The following is an 18,581-nucleotide window of genomic DNA, read 5'->3' as shown; positions in this document are numbered from 1 at the left end:
GTCTTTTACAATGCTCTGGAGGAATTTTGGCCACTCATCTTTGCAAAATTGTTGTAATTCAGCCACATTGGAGGGTTTCGGAGCATGAACCGCCTTTTTAAGGTCATGTCACAGCATCTCAATAAGATTAAGGTTAGGACTTTGACTAGGCCGCTCCAAAGTCTTAATATTGTTTTTCTTATGTCATTCAGAGGTGGACTTGCTGGTGTGTTTTAGATCATTGTCCTGCTGCATAAACCAAGTGCGCTCCAGCTTGAGGTCACGAACAGATGGCCGGACTTTCTCCTTCAGGATTTTTTGGTAGACAACAGGATTCATGGTTCCATTTACTACAGCAAGTCTTCCAGGTCGTGAAGCAGCAAAACAGCCCTAGACCATCACACTACCACCAAATTTTACTGTTGGCACGATGTTCCTTTTCTGAAATGCTGTGTTACTTCTATGTCAGATGTAATGGGACATAATGTTCCAAAAAGTTAAACTTTTGTCTCATCAGTCCACAGAGTATTCTCCCAAGTCTTGGCGATCATCAAGATGTTTTCTGGGAACAACGTACCAACAGTAAAATATGGTAGTGGTAGTGTGATGGTCTGGGGCTGTTTTGCTGCTTCACGACCTGGAAGACTTGCTGTAGTAAATGGAACCATGAATTCTGCTGTCTGCCAAAAAATCCTGAAGGAGAAAGTCCGGCCATCTGTTCGTGACCTCAAGCTGAAACCCTCCAATGTGGCTGAATTACAACAATTTTGCAAAGATGAGTGGCCAAAATTCCTCCAGAGCATTGTAAAAGACTCAGTTATCGCAAACGCTTGATTGCAGTTGTTGCTGCTGCTGCTAATGGTGGCCCAACCAGTTATTAGGTGTAGGAGGAAATCACTTTTTCACACAGGGCCCTATAGGTTTGAATTTCTTTTCCCTTAATAATAAAGACCTTCATTTAAAAACTGCATTTTGTGGTTACTTGTGTTATCTTTGTCTAATATTTAAATTTGTTTTGTGATCTGAAACATTTAAGTGTGACAAACATGCAAAAGAATAAGAAATAGGAAGGGGGCAAACACTTTCACACCAATGTACATACACGGTTCGGCAGCACACTGATTAATGAATACATGAACACCAATATTGTTCTAAACGTTAAATGTAAAGTACTTAGCGTTTTTTGTTCTGGAGAACAAAAGCCATCCATCCACGTCAGTATGGTTGGTCCCCATCACTAATGTCCTACCTTTCCATGAGCCAAACCAGGCCTCATCTGAATGGGGAGTGAGAGGAAACCAGCCTTAGCTCGCAATTAAAGTGCAATTTTGTATTGAATTAAAAAAAAAATAATAATAAAAAAGGTGTGCAGGTCCTATTTTTTTTTTTGTAGTAAATATGGGGAATGTGGACCACTCCAGGGCTAAGCACACTTATCCACCCATTTTTCCCCACACAAGGTTTCCTTTCACTCCCCATTCACATGAGGCCTAGTTTGGTACATGGTGAGGGAGGGCATATAGTGGTTAGGGACCATCCATATGAAAAAGGTACACCTTGACGGGGTTGAATGGCTTTTTGTTCAAAAACTGCTAAGTACCTTACGTTTTTAACGTTTATAGCAATATTGGAGTTCATGTATAAAATAGGTTTCTCTCTGAAACACTGCAGCGTTTAAGAGTCAAACATACCTGATTGAAATTAGACTACCAGATTCTGACATATGCTATCAATGTACAGAAGCTGGCTGCAGAATGAGGCAACAGTGAATCCAACAGTGAGCTTTAAAAGGTATATTTTACAACTTATATGGCTGTAATCATACAGCCAGTTTCTGACACCTGCTGCCCGTGGATCAGGCAGCATGCATCAGCTGTCAGGTTCCCTTTAGTGGTAGATTTACATTGTGAATTTCTTTGTTGCGACTGTCCGATTCATCTCAATAGAATTTGTAGACATCCAGGCACATGCGGATGAAAGAACCCCATTCAGATTTAGAAAATTTATTTTTCATTTACAAAAATTTCCGCAACAAAATCTGATGTATGTGAATATATTCTTATGCCAACACTTTGTGGGAGACACGCATATGTCCATTCATATGTGAATGAAGAGTATAAAGGAGTAAAGCTGCAAATAAAGCACCCTTGAAGCTCCGAGAAGATCACGTTTCAATACGGACATTGTTGTATCTATATGAACTATAACTTATCGCCTCACCATCTTATCCGTTTAGAAAAGCTCCGTGGAAAAGGTTTCTGCCTTGAAAGTGATCCTTCCTTACTAACAGAATATTATTTGAGGCCAAATATAGGACCTATCCATTTAACTGGCTTGTTTTTACTTATTTTAGTATATGATTGCCTATTACATAAATTAACAATTCTGGAGCATTGTTTCATAGAAGCCTGCATTGTGCTGTTCCTCCTTTACTCCTCTTAGAAATATATGAAGAAATTGTTAATATTCCTCTTGTCAATGGGGTGTGTCCTCACACAATTTGATACTGTCCACGCTGACAGGGACAAACCCCATTGACAAGAGGAATGTTAACACCCAAGTGTCAATTGATTCATACATTTCTATGAGGAGTAAAAGAGAAACAGCACAATGGAGATCCAAATATATTTAATAAAACATGGGCCTTCTCTGCCAAAGATGTTCTATGGTGTGAACTGCAGCCAACTGATCCACATAAGCCATCATTTGGGGGGGGGGGGAAGGAATGAGTGCGACTGGCAGACAGGGCATTGTGCCATTGCTCAAAGTGATACCCTAAATAGGTTTTCCAGTCTTTAATGTCACCTTCAAATAGAATTTACCTGATTTAAACTCTGGAATCTGAGCCTGGTAGTCAGAACCCACACGGATCATGCTGTCTGAAAGAAAAAAAAAAAAAAAAAAAAAAGAAACATGAGATTTATAGCATTAAATTACAAGTATGCACACTTTTCTTTCCATGTCACCCTGCCACAAAAGTTACTCCAGTCCCTGACTGGAGTAAAATTTCCGGGGTAAAGAATGACACAGCTCGTCATGAATTATAGAAACTTTGGCATCACACTCTCGTTTCACTTCGACTCTATGAAAACTTCAAAAGTCGCAAGAGTTTTGGGATTTTTCAAAGCAATTTAGAACTGAATTCTGGCATAATCACTTTTGATGTATCAGGGTCAATTTTTTTTTTCAAAGAAAAACTATTGTAGTACACAGTGACATATTACGAGGAGGCCAGACTATCTAAATAAACAAGAACAAAAGCCATATCCCAAATAAATCCACAGATTTCTTACAGAAAACGCAGGAGATGCATTTTTAAACTTTGATTTGTAGCAAAAGTCTTTCAAATGGCATCAATAGGAAGAAATTGGAGCAGTATTATTCAAAAGGGCATAAGAAAGGTAACTCCCCTCCCATATTTTGGATGTATCCTAATGTGCAAACTCAAAACATTTCAAGCACAAAAAAAAAAAAAAAAACACGACTTATAGGAGGAGCTCAAGGTAAAATGACAAAAGGATCCTGTTTGTTACTTTCCAAGTATTATATGCAAGAGTATAAATTATAAAAAAAATTATATATAAAACTATTTTTAAGGATTACATTGGGGGTTTAAAAAGACTCCATTTTTTTCCACCTTTATATATAAAAAATATTGGAGTCCTCATCAATTCAGAGGGAAGCACCTCTCTGGATCAAAACTCTTCCAATTTCTACACGCTGAAAAAGTTTTCTGGAAAGAATTTTTCATGGTACACCAGACTGGCAGCAAGGACTCTGAATGATTCCTTTCACCTTACGTGATCTCACCAGGTGAGAAAATACCCACTATTTCACCTCGATATCTTATTGCCACATTTACTACGCTTAGATAGCGCTTCTTTCTTCCCCACCCCTTCGTTTCCAGGCTACTTCACTATGTAAGAGTATAAAACAGATTCGGTAGGATACAAATCGGATTACCTCCTGGTTTCCATACATATTAAAATTAAATCTTAAATACCCTTCTATCATCAGGATTGGTCGACCATCTACGTATATAGTGGCCTCCTGACTGTTCCCAACAGATGATATCAAGGGAGAGAAGAAGCGGGCACAAAGCTGTCTGGCAGCGGCTCGCTCTCTGCTCATTCAGGACACATTCGTTCACGAGTATGGGGAAGTCGGAAGAGAGAGCCATCGACCTGAAAAACTTTTGGTTAATCGACATCTCCTGTGTATGAGCTCCTTTTCAGTCCTGACAGACTATAGATCTTTGTAGAAGTACAACGTGAATCAGGCTAAATGATTAGACTAGGAAACTGTTGAAGAGTTGAAGAGTCGTCTTAGAGTCTTTTATTGGGTTTTATCGGAAATGTGTAAATAAACCATCCTACAAGTGATAGCCTAATACCACCAATATCTCTGCTATGTTCACACATGTTGGGTTTTTCAGCAGTTTTTGCTGCAAATTTTTATACAAATTTTCAGCTGCATTTTGCAGTACCAGCAAAGTCTATGAGAAACCAGAATTCTCTGTTCACACAGATTTTTTTTTTATTTTTTGCTGTGTATTTTGTGCCTTGGTTGGATTTTTGAAAAATCGAACGTGTCACTTCTTTCAGCGTTTTTTCACCCATAGAAAGTAATGGGTGGTGAAAAAAACGCATCAAAAAAAGCAGCAGCGTTTTTGATGGCAAAATAGAATGGGGTTCTTTTTGTTCACAGAACTTTATGTACATGCAGATATAGAGACAGAAGGACAGTGAAAAAAAATCCTGAAAAAACACAACAAAATGTGCGTTTTTTGACGAAGCCCATTTCCTGCCAGAGATAAGTTTTGCTGCAGAGTTGTGATGCAAAAAAAAACAAAAGTGTGTGAACATAGCCTTAATGTTAGGGGAGCGACAGCCCGGTGAATTAAAAACAGAAATCAACTGAAGAGAATTAGTCTGGGTTCCCGATAGGACTCTTTCTTGGCACTGTGTGGTCCTAGAGAAATCAGTATCTGATTAACATCTAATTCATGGAGAAAGAAGAAATATTTTGAAGAATTTTTCAAAAGCGTTATTTGTGCTCTGAAATATCAAATGATCACATAGTTTTCTGCTAAAAACAAGTGATGAATAAATAAGGTTTCCTAATTTCCTGGTGCTGAATGAAGGAGTTATTCCCGTCTCCACAGATGGGAGATTTTTAAAGATCGTGCTTGTAAGTAGGAGCACTTTTGAAAATGCACTGTTTACCACCATTTTTAGCCATGAAGATATTAACGCTTTTCTTTTGTATATACCTCGTTGCCTTGGAGACAGACCACTCCTACTGTCTAGCACTGGAGGCCAAACATGCACAGGGCTTACAATCTCTTTTCTATTGCGCTTGTAAGCACTGTTTTGAAGCTGGCAAGGATCTCTAGAGAACGCTGTTCTCTCCTAATCCTGGCCAGCATCAGAGTGGCGTTCACAAGCTAGATGGCAGTGGTGGTCAGTCTCCAAGGGAACGAGCTGTTAAAAAAAAAAAGGAAAAAAAAGTGTTACTAGCTCAACGACACTCATCCATGAAGATATGAATAGTCCTTTAAACTAATTTCCCAGTAAACTGATGACCTTGCGTGAATATGCTATGCTGTCGGAACGCTTGGGTCCAATTTTATGGACCCTTACCAATCCAGAGACTGAAGGGGCATCAGCACTGTAGACTTTCTGTGCAGGGAACTACAGCACAGTCCCATTTATTTTAATGGGAAAAGAGTCAAGGGTTCACGTTGCAAAACAAGCATTGTGGCCCCTTCAAATCTCAATCTACGTGGATCCTAGCTGTCAGACTTCCATATGGCATACTCCATTAATTATGTACCACACTAAAAATACGGTAACTGTCATTGAGGCCAAGTAATGGATTATTCACAACACCATAGGGCTAATGTGGCCATCCACTTTACAATAACGTTGCCCAAACCTGTCCGCCAACCGTTTATTGTGCATCCGACTCTCCCAGACAGTACATGTCATATGAAAGACTGACTGGTCGTGGGTAAGTTTGTGGTCAGGGGATCTGTTCGCCAAATAAGCATTTAGCCGACAGTAATATAAAGTGTATGTCAGCTTTAGACCCGGGGTCCCTTCCAGAAGGCAAGAGAAACAAAACATCTCAAAGAAAACTTGTAAGGTCATGATCATACAGTTGCTTGCAAAAGTATTCACTTCCCTTGGCATTTTTGGTGTTTTGCTACCTCACAACCTGGAATTTCACTATTATTTTTTGAGGGTTTGTATCCGTTCATGTAAAGAACATGTATACAACGGTGAACATTTGGTTTTCTTTTTTTGTGAAGCAAATAACAAAATAGGACAAAATAACTGAAAACTTCAACGTACATAACTATTCAACCCCCCCTAAACTCAGTACTTTGTAGAACCTTCTTTTGCAGCAATTACAGCTGCAAGTCTCTTTGGATAAGTCTCTATGAGCTTTCCACATCTTGCCACTGGAATTTTTCCCCATTCCTCAAGGCAAAACTGTTCCAGCTCTTTCAAGTTAGATGGTTTCCTCTGGTGAACAACAATCTTCAAGTCTGACCACAGATTCTCCATTGGATTAAGGGTCTGGGCTGTGATTCTGTTACTCCAAGACATTTACTCGTTTCCACTTAAACCACTCGAGCGCCGCTTTAGCAGTATGCTTTGGGTCATTGTCTTGTTGGAAGGTGAACCTCCGTCCCAGTCTCAAATCACTGACAGACTGAAACAGGTTTTGCTCAGGAATATCCCTGTATTTCACACCATCCATCTTCCCCTCGACACGATTTTCACTGTCCCTGCTACCGAATAGCATCCCCACAGCATGGTGCTGCCACCACCATGTTTCCTTGTGGGGATGGTGTTCTTGGGGTGATGAGCTGAGTTGGTTTAGCGCCAGGCATAGCGTTTACCTTGGTGGCCAAAAAGTTCAATTTTGGTCTCATCGGACCACTGCACCTTCCTCCATACATTTGGGGAATCTCCCACATATATTTTGGCAAACTCAAAACAAGCCTTACAATTTGCGTAAGTAAAGGCTTATTTCTGCTCACTCTTCCATAAATGCCACCTCCATGGAGTGTACGGCTTTTAGTGGTAGTATGGACAGATATTCCAATCTATTCTTTGGACCTCTAAAGCTCCTTCAGGGTTACCTTTGGTCTCTGTGCTGCCTCTCTGATTAATGCCCTCCTTGCCCGGGCTGAGAGTTTTGGTGGGCGCCTTCTCTTGGCAGGTTTGTTGTGGTACCATGTTCTTTCCATTTGATGATAATGGATTTGATGGCACTCCGGGGATCATCAGAGATTGGGAGATTTATTTTTTATAACTCAACCCTGACTTGTACTTCTCCAAAAAAAAGTCAGGGACAAAGTTGTTGAGATCTCTTGGTCTTCATGGTGTTTGGTTAGTGGTGCCTCTTGCTTCATGGTGTTGGAACCTCTGTGGCCTTTCAGAAAAGGTAAAGTGTATATACTGACAGACATGTGACACTTAGATTGCACACAGGGGGACATCCTGCCACTAAGCATGTGACTTATGAAGGTAATTGCTTGCACCAGACATTTTTAGGGGCTTCGTGGCAAAAGGGGTGAATACATATGCCAATTTTTAGTTATTTGATCCCGTAAATGTAATTATTTTTTCACTTCACCAACTTAGACAATTTAGTGCTGATGCATAACACACAAATCGGGTTACCAAAATATTTAAATAGGTTGTAATGTAACAAAATAGTTAAAAAGCCAAGGGGGGGTGAAAACTTTCACAAGCCACTGTAGCAAAATGTGGTTTCCTGTAATACATCCCATTATAAAAGCAGCTCCCGATCTGGTGGACCTAAGGGGAATTTGTCATCAGGTTTTTCTTATGTAATCTGAGAGCAGTATAATGTAGGAACAGATGTTGATTCCTGGGATGTACACACGTGGTCAAAATTGTTGGTACCTCTCGTTTAATGAAAGAAAAACCCACAATGGTCACAGAAATAACTAGAATCTGACAAATGTAACAATTAAAAAAATATGAAAATGAACAAATGAAAGTCAGACATTGCTTTTCAACCCTGCTTCCACAGAATAAAAATAAATAAATAAATAATAATCATGAAATAGGCCTGGACAGAAATGATGGTACTCCTGAAAATAATGTGACAAAAGGGACATGTTAAATCAAGTTGTGTCCACTAATTAGCATCACAGGTGTCTACAATCTTGTAATCAGTCAGTGGGCCTGTATATAGGGCTACAGATACTCACTGTGAGGTTTGGTGACATGGTGTGTACCACACTCAACATGCACCAGAGGAAGCCAAGGAAAGAGTTGTCTCAGGAGATTAGAAAGAAAATTATAGACAAGCATGTTAAAGGTAAAGGTTATAAGACCATCTCCAAGCAGCTTAATGTTCCTGTGACTACAGCTGCACATATTATTCAGAAATTTAAAGATCCATTGGACTGTAGCCAACCTCCCTGGACGTGGCCGCAGGAGGAAAATTGATGACAAATCAAAGAGACGGATAATACGAATGGTAACAAAAGAGCCCAGGATAACTTCTAAAGAGATTAAAGGTGAACTTCAAGCTCAAGGAACATCAGTGTCAGATCGCACCATTCGTCATTGTTTGATCCAAAGTGGACTTCATGGGAGACGACCAAGGAGAACACCATTGTTGAAAAAAAAAAAACACATAAAAAAGCCAGACTGGAATTTGCCAAACTACATGTTGACAAGCCACAAAGCTTCTGGGAGAATGTCCTAAGGATAGAGGAGACAAAAATGGAAGTTTTTTGCAAGGCACATCAGCTCTATGTTCACAGACGGAAAAATGAAGCATATCAAGAAAAGAACACTGTCCCTACTGTGAAACATGGAGGAGGCTCTGTTATGTTCTGGGGCTGCTTTGCTGCATCTGGTACAGGGTGTCTTGAATCTGTGCAGGGTACAATGAAATCTCAAGACTATCAAGGGATTCTAGAAAGAAATGTGCAGCCCAGTGTCAGAAAGCTTGGTCTCAATTGCAGGTCATGGGTCTTGCAACAGGATAATGACCCAAAACACACAGCTAAACACACCCAAGAATGGCTAAGAGGAAAACATTGGACTATTCTGAAGTGGCCTTCTATGAGCCCTGACCTAAATCCTACTGAGCATCTTTGGAAAGAGCTGAAACATGCGTCTGGAAAAGGCAACCTTCAACCACGAGACAACTGTAGCAGTTTGCTCATGAGGAGTGGGCCAAAATACCTGTCGAGAGGTGCAGAAGTCTCAATGACAGTTACAGGAATCGTTTCATTGCAGTGATTGCCTCAAAAGGTTGTTCAACAAAATATTAAGTTAAGAAGAACCATCATTTCTGTCCAGGCATATTTCATGAGTTTAATTTCTTAAAAAAATTCTGTGGAAGCAGGGTGGAAAAGCAATGTCTGACTTTCATTTGTTAATTTTCATAGATTTTTAATTTATTATTACTTTTGTCAGATTCAAGTTATTTCTGTGACCATTGTGTTTTTTTTTTTTCATTAAACGAGGGGTACCAACAATTTTGACCACGTGTGTATCACTGGTCTGTGTAGGTCTCCAATAGGTGTACACGCTCGAAAATGACGCACATCAGATCTTACGTTCGTTCTGTAGGCACCATTATAGTCTATGGCCCCGTCAACGCATAAGCCCAAATCCAGTTTTGCGGGGATTCAGACATTAGCCAAAATGGGTCCACTGAAGGAGTGCCAAAGTGCAGTCTGAAAGCATCCTAAAACCAAAGGAAAGATGGAAAATAGAGCGAAAAACAGAGAAGAAAGGATACAAGAAAAAAAATTATGACAAAACTACCTGGAAAGGAGCTTCAATAAGAATTTTAGGAGCCGACTGACATGCAGAAGGTGGCTTCTCATCCCTCCCCCTCCTAATGGGTTAAGAAACAAAAGCAATGCAAAACAAAGGGAAGAGAAAACGGAAACCAGAAAGAGGACGCATACATAAAACTGGATACAACTACGATACAACCGACATCATGACAATATTTCCTTCTCAAACAATATATCCCCTTTAGTAAAGGCATCAACATTATGTGATGGGGAATCAGCTTCTGCATAATATGTAGTCACTTATAATAAAGACTCCCACCTAAATCTTGGCGATGAGGAATATTTTACTAATAAATTTATTATGCAATTCTGAGTTAAGAGGTGGATTCTTCATAATTTCATAATCCTTATATCTTGGTTCAAGTATAGAGTCATCTCCTGCTCAGAAGGACCCGTCCTGCATCACACAGATAATGATATGAATGGGCATTGTGCAATGCTTAATTTAACCTGTGGGGGTGCTGCAGGGAAAATGAACAATTCCATTGTATACTGTGAGCTCCCTCTAGAGGCAGCTAGGACTTATTTATCTGTAGCTGTGTGAAGAGAAGCAGGAGTTTCGGTACTCCATTCATGTTAGGGCTCATGAACACGCCTGATCTTCTTGACGAGCGTTATCCATGGTTTTCATGGATAGCACTTGTTAGCATGATATTCAGTGGGGCTGTGCACATGTCAGAGTCTTTCCTCGGACAGAGTGGTCCAAGTGTGACACCCCAGGGGTCTGGTTGCCACAGTGATAGAGATATTACGTCTGAGAGCAGGTGGGAGGTCTCTTGGTCAGGGATCCTATGCATGCCACACCTCCTGCCCAGTCCTGGGAGGGGAAGAACTTCCCCTATATAAACCTAGGGCTGAGGCAGGGTTAGTGAGTAGAGAAGAAGTAGAGACAGAGAAAAGAAGCAAATATAGGAACAGAACATCAGGAGCTCTGTGGGAGCAGTGTTACAAGGAGTCAGGGGCTGGCAGCTGCAGAGCTCGCCCTGACTGAGAAGATTTCTTACCGGACCCGGAGTCCGAGGCTGTGGGGACTAACTCCTACCCAGCAGCAGAATCCGTCAGGCAGGGGATTCCAGGTCCTCTGGCCAAGAAACCTGAAGGCACGGTCACACGCGTGGGACCAGCACCGCCGTCGTGGAGCGGAAGCTACTAGAAGGCCCCGAGTCACCGGCCATATGGGTGAGCACCACACGGTACACTCAGGGACGTGGGCTACTTATACCCGCCTCTAGCAAGGTAGCCAGAAGAGTATCGTTAGTTTGGGAGGCCTACAACTCCGCCTGGCCAGGGGAGATCCCATCTGCTCAAGGACTGACCAGGCCCCAATCGCTAGCCAGTACTCCGGGAGGGTCTATCTTTGTCACCAGTAAAGACCCTGAACTACACAGTACCATCTCCGAGTGGTTCCTGCTACCCCCATCATCCACGTCGGCTGCCCTGAGGCCATACCCCTCCCGTTGGGGGTTATACTATCACGCTGCACAATCCTACCACCGGCCTCAGCGGTCTGCCCTGCAGCAGCAGCTCCCTGGCTGCACTCAACGGGTGGCGTAGTCGTCCAACATCACCGCTAAAACAGCGCCACTTAGTCTGACCCCCTGGGCACGGACCGGGTCACCACCACGATACTACTACCCTCAAGAGATCCGGCTCCGGGTAAGCTCCCGCGTGCGCAACGCTGCGCGACACAGGCCCAGGGGTGCGTCACAAGGAAATTGGGAAAAAAAAAAAAAAAACACCGATTTTGATCCAGGTGTCATATCAAAATTAGCAATATAAGTCTATGGGTATCAGAAAAAAAATATATAATACACAGGTGCATCCCACAAAATTAGAATATCATCAAAAAGTTAATTTCAGTTCTTCAATACAAAAAGTGAAACTCATATTATATAGAGTCATTACAAACAGAGTGATCTATCTCAAGTGTTTATTTCTGTTAATGTTGATGATTATGGCATTATGGCTTACAGCCAAGGAAAACACAAAAGTCATTATCTCAGTAAATTAGAATACTTTATAACAACAGCTTGAAAAATGTTTTTAAAATCAGAAATGTTGGCCTACTGAAATGTATGTTCAGTAAATGCCCTCAATACTTGGTCGGGGCTCCTTTTGCATCAATTACTGCATCAATGCGGCAATGTGGCATGGAGGCGATCAGCCTGTGGCACTGCTGAGGTGTTATGGAAGCCCAGGTTGCTTTGATAGCCGCCTTCAGCTCGTCTGCATTGTTGGGTCTGGTGTCTCTCATCTTCCTCTTGACAATACCCCATAGATTCTCTATAATAGATTCTCTATGGGGTTAAGGTCAGGCGAGTTTTCTGGCCAATCAAGCACAGCGATACTGTTGTGTGTAAACCAGGTATTGGTACTTTTGGCAGTGTGGACAGGCACCCAGTCCTCCTGGAGAATGACATTTCCATCTCCAAAAAGCTTGTTGGCAGAGGGAAGCATGAAGTGCTCTAAAATCTCCTGGTAGATGACTGCTCTGACTTTGGTCTTGATACAACACAGTGGACCTACACCAGCAGATGACATGGCTCCCCAAACCATCACTGATTGTGGAAACGTCACACTAGACCTCAAGCAGCTTGGATTGTGGCCTCTCCACTCTTCCTCCAGACTCTGGGACCTTGTGGAGTGTGTCAATGACTGCCTTCTGGACATCTGTCAAGTCAGCAGACTTCCCCATGATTGTGCAGCCTACTGAAACAGACTAAGGGACCTTTTAAACACTTAGGAAGCCTTTGCAGGTGTTTGTTGTTAATTATTTTAATTTACTGAGATGATGACTTTTGTGTTTTCATTAGCTGTAAGCCATAATCAACATTAACAGAAATAAACACTTGAAATAGATCAATCTGTATGTAATGACTCTATATATGAGTTTCACTTTTTGTATTGAAGAACTGAAATAAATTAACTTTTTGATGATAATCTAATTTTGTGAGATGCACCTTTATGTGTATATGATCGGCCTTTTCTCTCCAGATCCAAGAAAAGCTGATGCGAGTCTGATCATAGCAATCAGACAGTTTTTCTCAGTTTTTAAAGAAAGGTACGTTATAAAACTGACCAGCATTGATTTTTTTATTTTTATTTTTTAAACAAATTTGGAATACGATAATAATAATTAAAAAAAAAAAGTGTTCATGTGATAGACATAAAATACGAGACCTGAAAGATCCCACAGAAGGTAAGTGGGATCAGACAGTCATCTTGCTCTGGGGCAGTCCCCCCCCCCCCCCCACACACACACACCTCTCCCCCAAAAAGGATGTTGAGGAGACAAGAAAAGGCCATTCTGAATGAAAACATCTGACTTTTTTTTTCCTCAAGGAGATAAGCTTCCACCATACTCTGCTCTCCCCATGGAAAACACATGAACAGTCGGCCAAGCTGAAAGTTCCTGTCTATGGGTGGGGAGAATTAGTGTACAAGACAAAAATGTGAAGATGAACTAGACAATTTTTAAATCATTGCAAAAATTAGAAAATATCTATCCTCATTTGACCCTTTATGAAAAATGTCCAGCAAAAGAAAAAAAAACAAAAAACGCAACAACAGTACTAAATGTACTGAGGGAAGATCCAGGTCTATGGCTAAGAGGATAGATTTCCTTTTAAGAAAGATCCCCCCTTTAAAAGAATAAAATAACCAAGATGATCACTGGATTAAAAACAAGATGTATCCGACCGAAGGAAACCCCATTGACACTGCAACACCAGCACAGGGGAAACCAGGCATTACGTGGTGTCTACTGACATCAATGTTAATTCGAGGTCTTCCAGATAAAGACACATCTTTGTAACAGATCACCACTCCGGCTAATTACCGGAGGTTACAAATGAGGAAATCAGAATTCCCTAAAAAAGGATACGAAAATGGGATTGTAAATGCTTGTAACATTCTGTTATCTTTAGGCCATCAGTGCCAGAACATAAAGAAATGCACTCTTATCTCTAAGAACAGGAAACAAAAGCAAAATTGCTCAAAATCTGAAGGCAAGATATCAGAAACCGGGACACACAAGTTGCCAAGGTCGTGTTTCAGATATTAGCTCCTTAGAGAAAAAAGGGGGGATAAAATGGGAGTACTAATCGATCGGATGAGAAAACGAGGTGGGGCCGAGACATGAAGCTGTGGAAATGCAAAGCTTCTCCATCCGGTCTAAAGAATCTTACGTATCGGCCATCGAGCTTACAATGTACCTGTAGTATAGTGTGACAAGCTGAGGATGAACATATGGTGCAAGAGCGCAATAAAAAGAGAGGGGTGATAATACACTGCAAATAAAGAGCCAGGTGCTGGAGAGGTACAGAGAAGGGTAAAAAAAATTAAAAGGCTGGGGTACAGAGAAGGGTAAAAAAAATTAAAAGGCTGGGAACAAGAGTCTAGACTGGTCACCAGCAGAAATGACTAAAGAACACACAGCGTCATGTAGTCATGGGGGTGGAGGCTGGCTGGCAACACATGGGAGAGATCCACCCGGAAAGCTATGGAGATGCTAGCAAGACCCAAAGAGATCAGTAGATGCGATCTACAAGTACTAAAGAGACAGAGGTCATTGTAAGCAGAAAGATAACACAGAGAAAGTCCAGAGGGCAGGTGCTTCTAGAAAAGAGAATAGAAGACATGGAAATTAGAAGGACCAAGCTAGATACAGAGAATGAGGGATAAAGAAGGAGGATAGATATTAGGATGCAAGAAAGGATATAATGGGCAGTACATACCATGGGCAGCTGCAAGCTAACAAAGCTCCAGTAAGGGGTTAATTACCTAACAAAGCCGAGACAGATATAAAATATGGCCTGCAGGCTAATAATAAGGAGCCATCCCAGCATGCAGGGACTCCCAATAGTCACAATGGGCTTTACTTCTAATTCATCCCCAAAACAGTCCATATAATAATCCCCATCCCAGCCTCGCACTGCATCACTTCCCCTCATTAATTGCACTGATGCATGGCACCAACTAAACCCTATTAAAAAAGCTTCATCACAACATAATCCTGCAATTGCAGCTCTCAAACCCTTCCCCTACCAAACAGCAGCAGAGGCAGCATTTAGCCATTGTCCTGCCAGAGCTGCGCTCAGCCCTCATCTTATTGGAGACCTGTGTGGCTGCATTCAGTCCTTGTCCTACCAGAAAGCGGCTCCCCATCTCTCCTGCTAGATGGCGGTTAGGAAGCCCCCCAAACACATTTCCTGCCAGGGAACAGCATGACAGTACTCAATCCGTCTTTTTTTTTTTTTTTTCAGAGAACTACATGGCAGCCCTTAGTCTATGGAGTGGGTGTACCAGGCAAACCTTATCCCCTTTTCTACCTTTTGGGAAGCTGTAGCAAAACCCCTTTACTTTAGGGAGCTGGAGAGCAGACGTTAACCCATATTCTGCAAGGCGGCTGTAGGGAAACCCTCAATGGCTACCAGCGGGATTAACCCTTTCTGGCTATGAAGACGTAGCTACTAAACCCCATTGGAGCTGCACTGGAGCCCTGGACCCCTGCGCTGTAAAGCAGCTATTAACACATTTGCTTTCGGAGGGTGGACAGCCCTTAACCCTTCCCCTTCTTAAAGCAGGGGGTTACCCATTCCCTTTAACTCCTTCTGTGCCAAAGTAATGCAAAGCAGACCTTAATCCTTTTAGTTCCAGGGAGCTCCAAGGAAGCCCTTAACCCATTCATTACCACAACAGCCTTACCAAGACAATAAGCCCTAAGACATGTCCATTTTTTTTTTTTTTTTTTTTTAATTTTTTTTTTAGAGATTTCTGAACCCTCACCCCTCGGTGCTTCATCCTCACTGCTGTCCTCCTCGGAATTGCTTCCCATGCAGTCTGATTTGGCTCTGTTACGAGAGAGGATTGCGGTGGAGCCGGGAGACTTCTCCATCACCGAGGGCATTGCTGGTTCCTTTAACTCTTCAGCCTTTGCCAAGAACGCCAGATCACCTTGAAAATCCTCCACAAAAAAAAAAAAAAAAACACAAAAAAAACAAACAGTGAACAAAAGTTACAATGTGACAAAGTCTAGACCCCATCACTTCACATTGAACCCATTTATTGCTTTATATGGCCTCAAGTTATTTTATTGGAGAGAAGAGTTGTAGGGTAAAGTATGGAGGACAGCGATGACCATGAATGGGGAATGCCTGTTACTCACATTGGATACAAAGTTTTGTTACGCTTTTTTAAGTTGTTTAAAAAGAGAAAAAGAAACATAAAATGAGCAGAAATCTGTATCCAGTGCAGAACTGGAGGAAGGGGAGAGCAATAGACCCTGATAACAAAGAACCCCGGTGACATTGCTTTTAGGTGAGGAATAGAAGGGGATGTGAGAGTTCAGGAGGACAGGATCTCCGGGGAGGGGATGATATAGCAGCATTGTTCTATACCTGGAGCTCTGCCTCTTGTGTGGCACAGAGAGAAAGTTTTGCAGAGGCAATGTGTCCCCTGGTAGCCCCAGCTCAGTGCATGGGATGGATGGGAGAAAGTATCAGAGGAAGGGAGTCCAGCAGTTCCCTGTGCCGCTCAGTCACAATGAGAAGCAGCCACACACCAGCAGCCTGCTCACGTATCAGGATCCGGCCCTGCCGCCTCACTCCCGCGGAGGCATCCCTCCGCCGCTTAGACTGCTCTGTCTCCCACCATGTGAGTGCACAGCTGCCGGCATCACCCAATGTGACCTCCCTCACCCACCCAGCTCGCAAGTACCCTCTCCCCTCCTCCCCCCTGCCATGCAGTCATTTTTTTTACCACTAAGTCCTCTACCCCTATTTTCCAGTGTCTGTTACTTTGGTTCTTCCAATGTGTGTCCCATCTTGTAAGATCGGCCGACAATCGTCAGATCTGTCTATTGCCACACAGCTATATTTCCTGGTTGGAGGTTTTTTTTTTTGTTTTTTTTTACAGAAAAGTAGTTCCTTTGGTAGCAAAATAAACCCCTCCAGTTGCCTGTAGATGAAATTAATAAAGGGTCATACCCTCCAAAAAAAGATAAAGCAAGTTCTAGCCGAAGTATTGGGGATAACCAGTGACATAACTTGCAGCGCAGGGATCCCAGTGCAAAATCGCCATCATATGGGCCAAAGGAACCTTTTGGGGCCCGTTAGGTTCCAGGGCCCAGGTGCAACCCCTGAACCCATTGTAGTTACACCTCTGGGGGTCTGACTCCCAGTGATCTTAAGAATGGAGCTTTGCAGCCCCATCTTGAATGGAGAGGAGCGGAGCTGCGCATACTCAACCTCCGCTCCATTCATCGTCTATGGGACTGCTCTGCCATTTTCGCCAGTCCCATAGACAAGGAATGGAGCGGAAGTTGAGCATGCGCAGATCCGCTCTATTCTCAGGAGCGCTGGGGTTCCCAGCAATCAGATCCCCAGCGATCACCAAGCTATCTAAGGAATAACCCTTTAAAGTTTTTGCCCACTCCTGGACAACCCCTTTTAAATGCTCCCAATGTGCAGAAAAAAAATAATTATCTCCCAAATTGGCGCTGCTCCTCTGAAGGCTGCATCCCATCAGCGACCGCACTCACATGACATAATGTCACAAGATCACTGGGGGACACAGCGCTTGGAGAGATGGAGCGGCGCTGGTCCGAGAGATAAAAATGTTTTGTTTTTTTTTATTTTATTTTTTCTTATTTTATACACAGGGGGCATTCAAAAATGGGTTGTCCGCTAGTCAACAACCCCTTTAACAATGTTACCTTGAATGGTGATCGTGCTCATCTTGACCATTTAGGCCATGATCCCTTTTGCGGAAATGTTGCAGTGTTTTTTTTTTCTGCCCCAAAACACACTATATATAGCAATGTGCTCTGATTATATCTTCTTTGCATTTTCCCTTTTTAAGAATTTTTGGTGTGAACTTCACACAGCATTTTTAATACGTTTTAGCACATAAACGCTGGGATTCCACCATGATTGCATTTTTTTTAGGTTCCCCTTAGAAGCCCAGAGTTTTTCTTAAGAGGCACAGTGGGTTGAGCTGTCATGAAATCACATCCATCTTGTGCACACAAAAATAACAGTGGGGGGAAAAAAACAAGTTTTGGCCTAAAACATAGCATTGGTTAATTATTTTAAGTTCCAGGGGAGGGGAGAAACTCCCTTGTGTAAAGCCTTGCACACAGTATGGACAACCCCTTTAAGACTGCAGGATCCCTATGATGATCTTGTTCTTGCCAGACTCTGTTTGCCTGCTGAGCCACTGCAGAGAAAGTAAAGCTTACCATGGCACCCATAGAAATCATTGGCTGTATATTCTTTTTTTAATGGATGCTTACATTATAATTTGGCGCCTCGATATTTACAGTAGGGTCTGGTAATAACCCCTGAAATCAGATCTATACCTTCCAGGTCACCAATTCCCCTGTCTCTTTCACCAGACTTCTATGTGCGAGAGACCACAAATACCTCCATCTTTAAGAGCTCTTATTCCTCCAGCACATTTGTGCCCCTATTAATAATCCATGTATAATAGTCCCATAATGTGTGCCCCTCCCCCTTTCAGCATGCTTCCTTCCAGTATCCTGACCAGTTGTATCCCTATAATGAAATCTCCTTTTCCTGCTATTTTTCTATCCACACACTGTTACAATGTATCATTTGTTGTATTTTTTTTTCCTCCAAAAGATTTATTATTTATAAGCTTCATTATTTATGGACCCCCAACTTAAAAAAAAAAAAAAAGATTCAGGGGCTTAGAGGGACTACTTTTTATCCCTCCA

The 18,581-nt window shown here is 42.1% G+C and overlaps 1 protein-coding gene across 6 annotated transcripts in view; it reads right to left on the bottom strand.

Moving 5' to 3' along the window:
• Nucleotides 1–18,581, bottom strand: part of RCOR2 (REST corepressor 2) — a 74,969-nt gene that overhangs the window by 6,407 nt on the left and 49,981 nt on the right. For 2 of the 6 annotated variants that reach the window (XM_073658535.1, XM_073658536.1), the window contains exons 2-3: nt 15,632–15,799; nt 2,802–2,858 (exon numbers count right to left, since the gene is read on the bottom strand). In XM_073658535.1, coding sequence (XP_073514636.1) covers nt 2,802–2,858; nt 15,632–15,799 — 225 coding nt within the window. Of the gene's footprint in view, nt 1–2,801; nt 2,859–14,992; nt 15,079–15,631; nt 15,810–16,242; nt 16,466–18,581 lie in introns of those variants that run through there. The other 4 variants (XM_073658537.1, XM_073658539.1, XM_073658538.1 and 1 more) reach the window with 4 other exon arrangements.

Source organism: Phyllobates terribilis, unplaced genomic scaffold, assembly GCF_046119375.1.
Source record: "Phyllobates terribilis strain yellow unplaced genomic scaffold, ASM4611937v1 Scaffold_13__5_contigs__length_258822181, whole genome shotgun sequence".
Classification (NCBI taxonomy): Eukaryota; Metazoa; Chordata; class Amphibia; order Anura; family Dendrobatidae; genus Phyllobates; species Phyllobates terribilis.
Note: the sequence above shows the minus strand (reverse complement) of the source record. Positions and strands in the feature narration are given on the sequence as shown.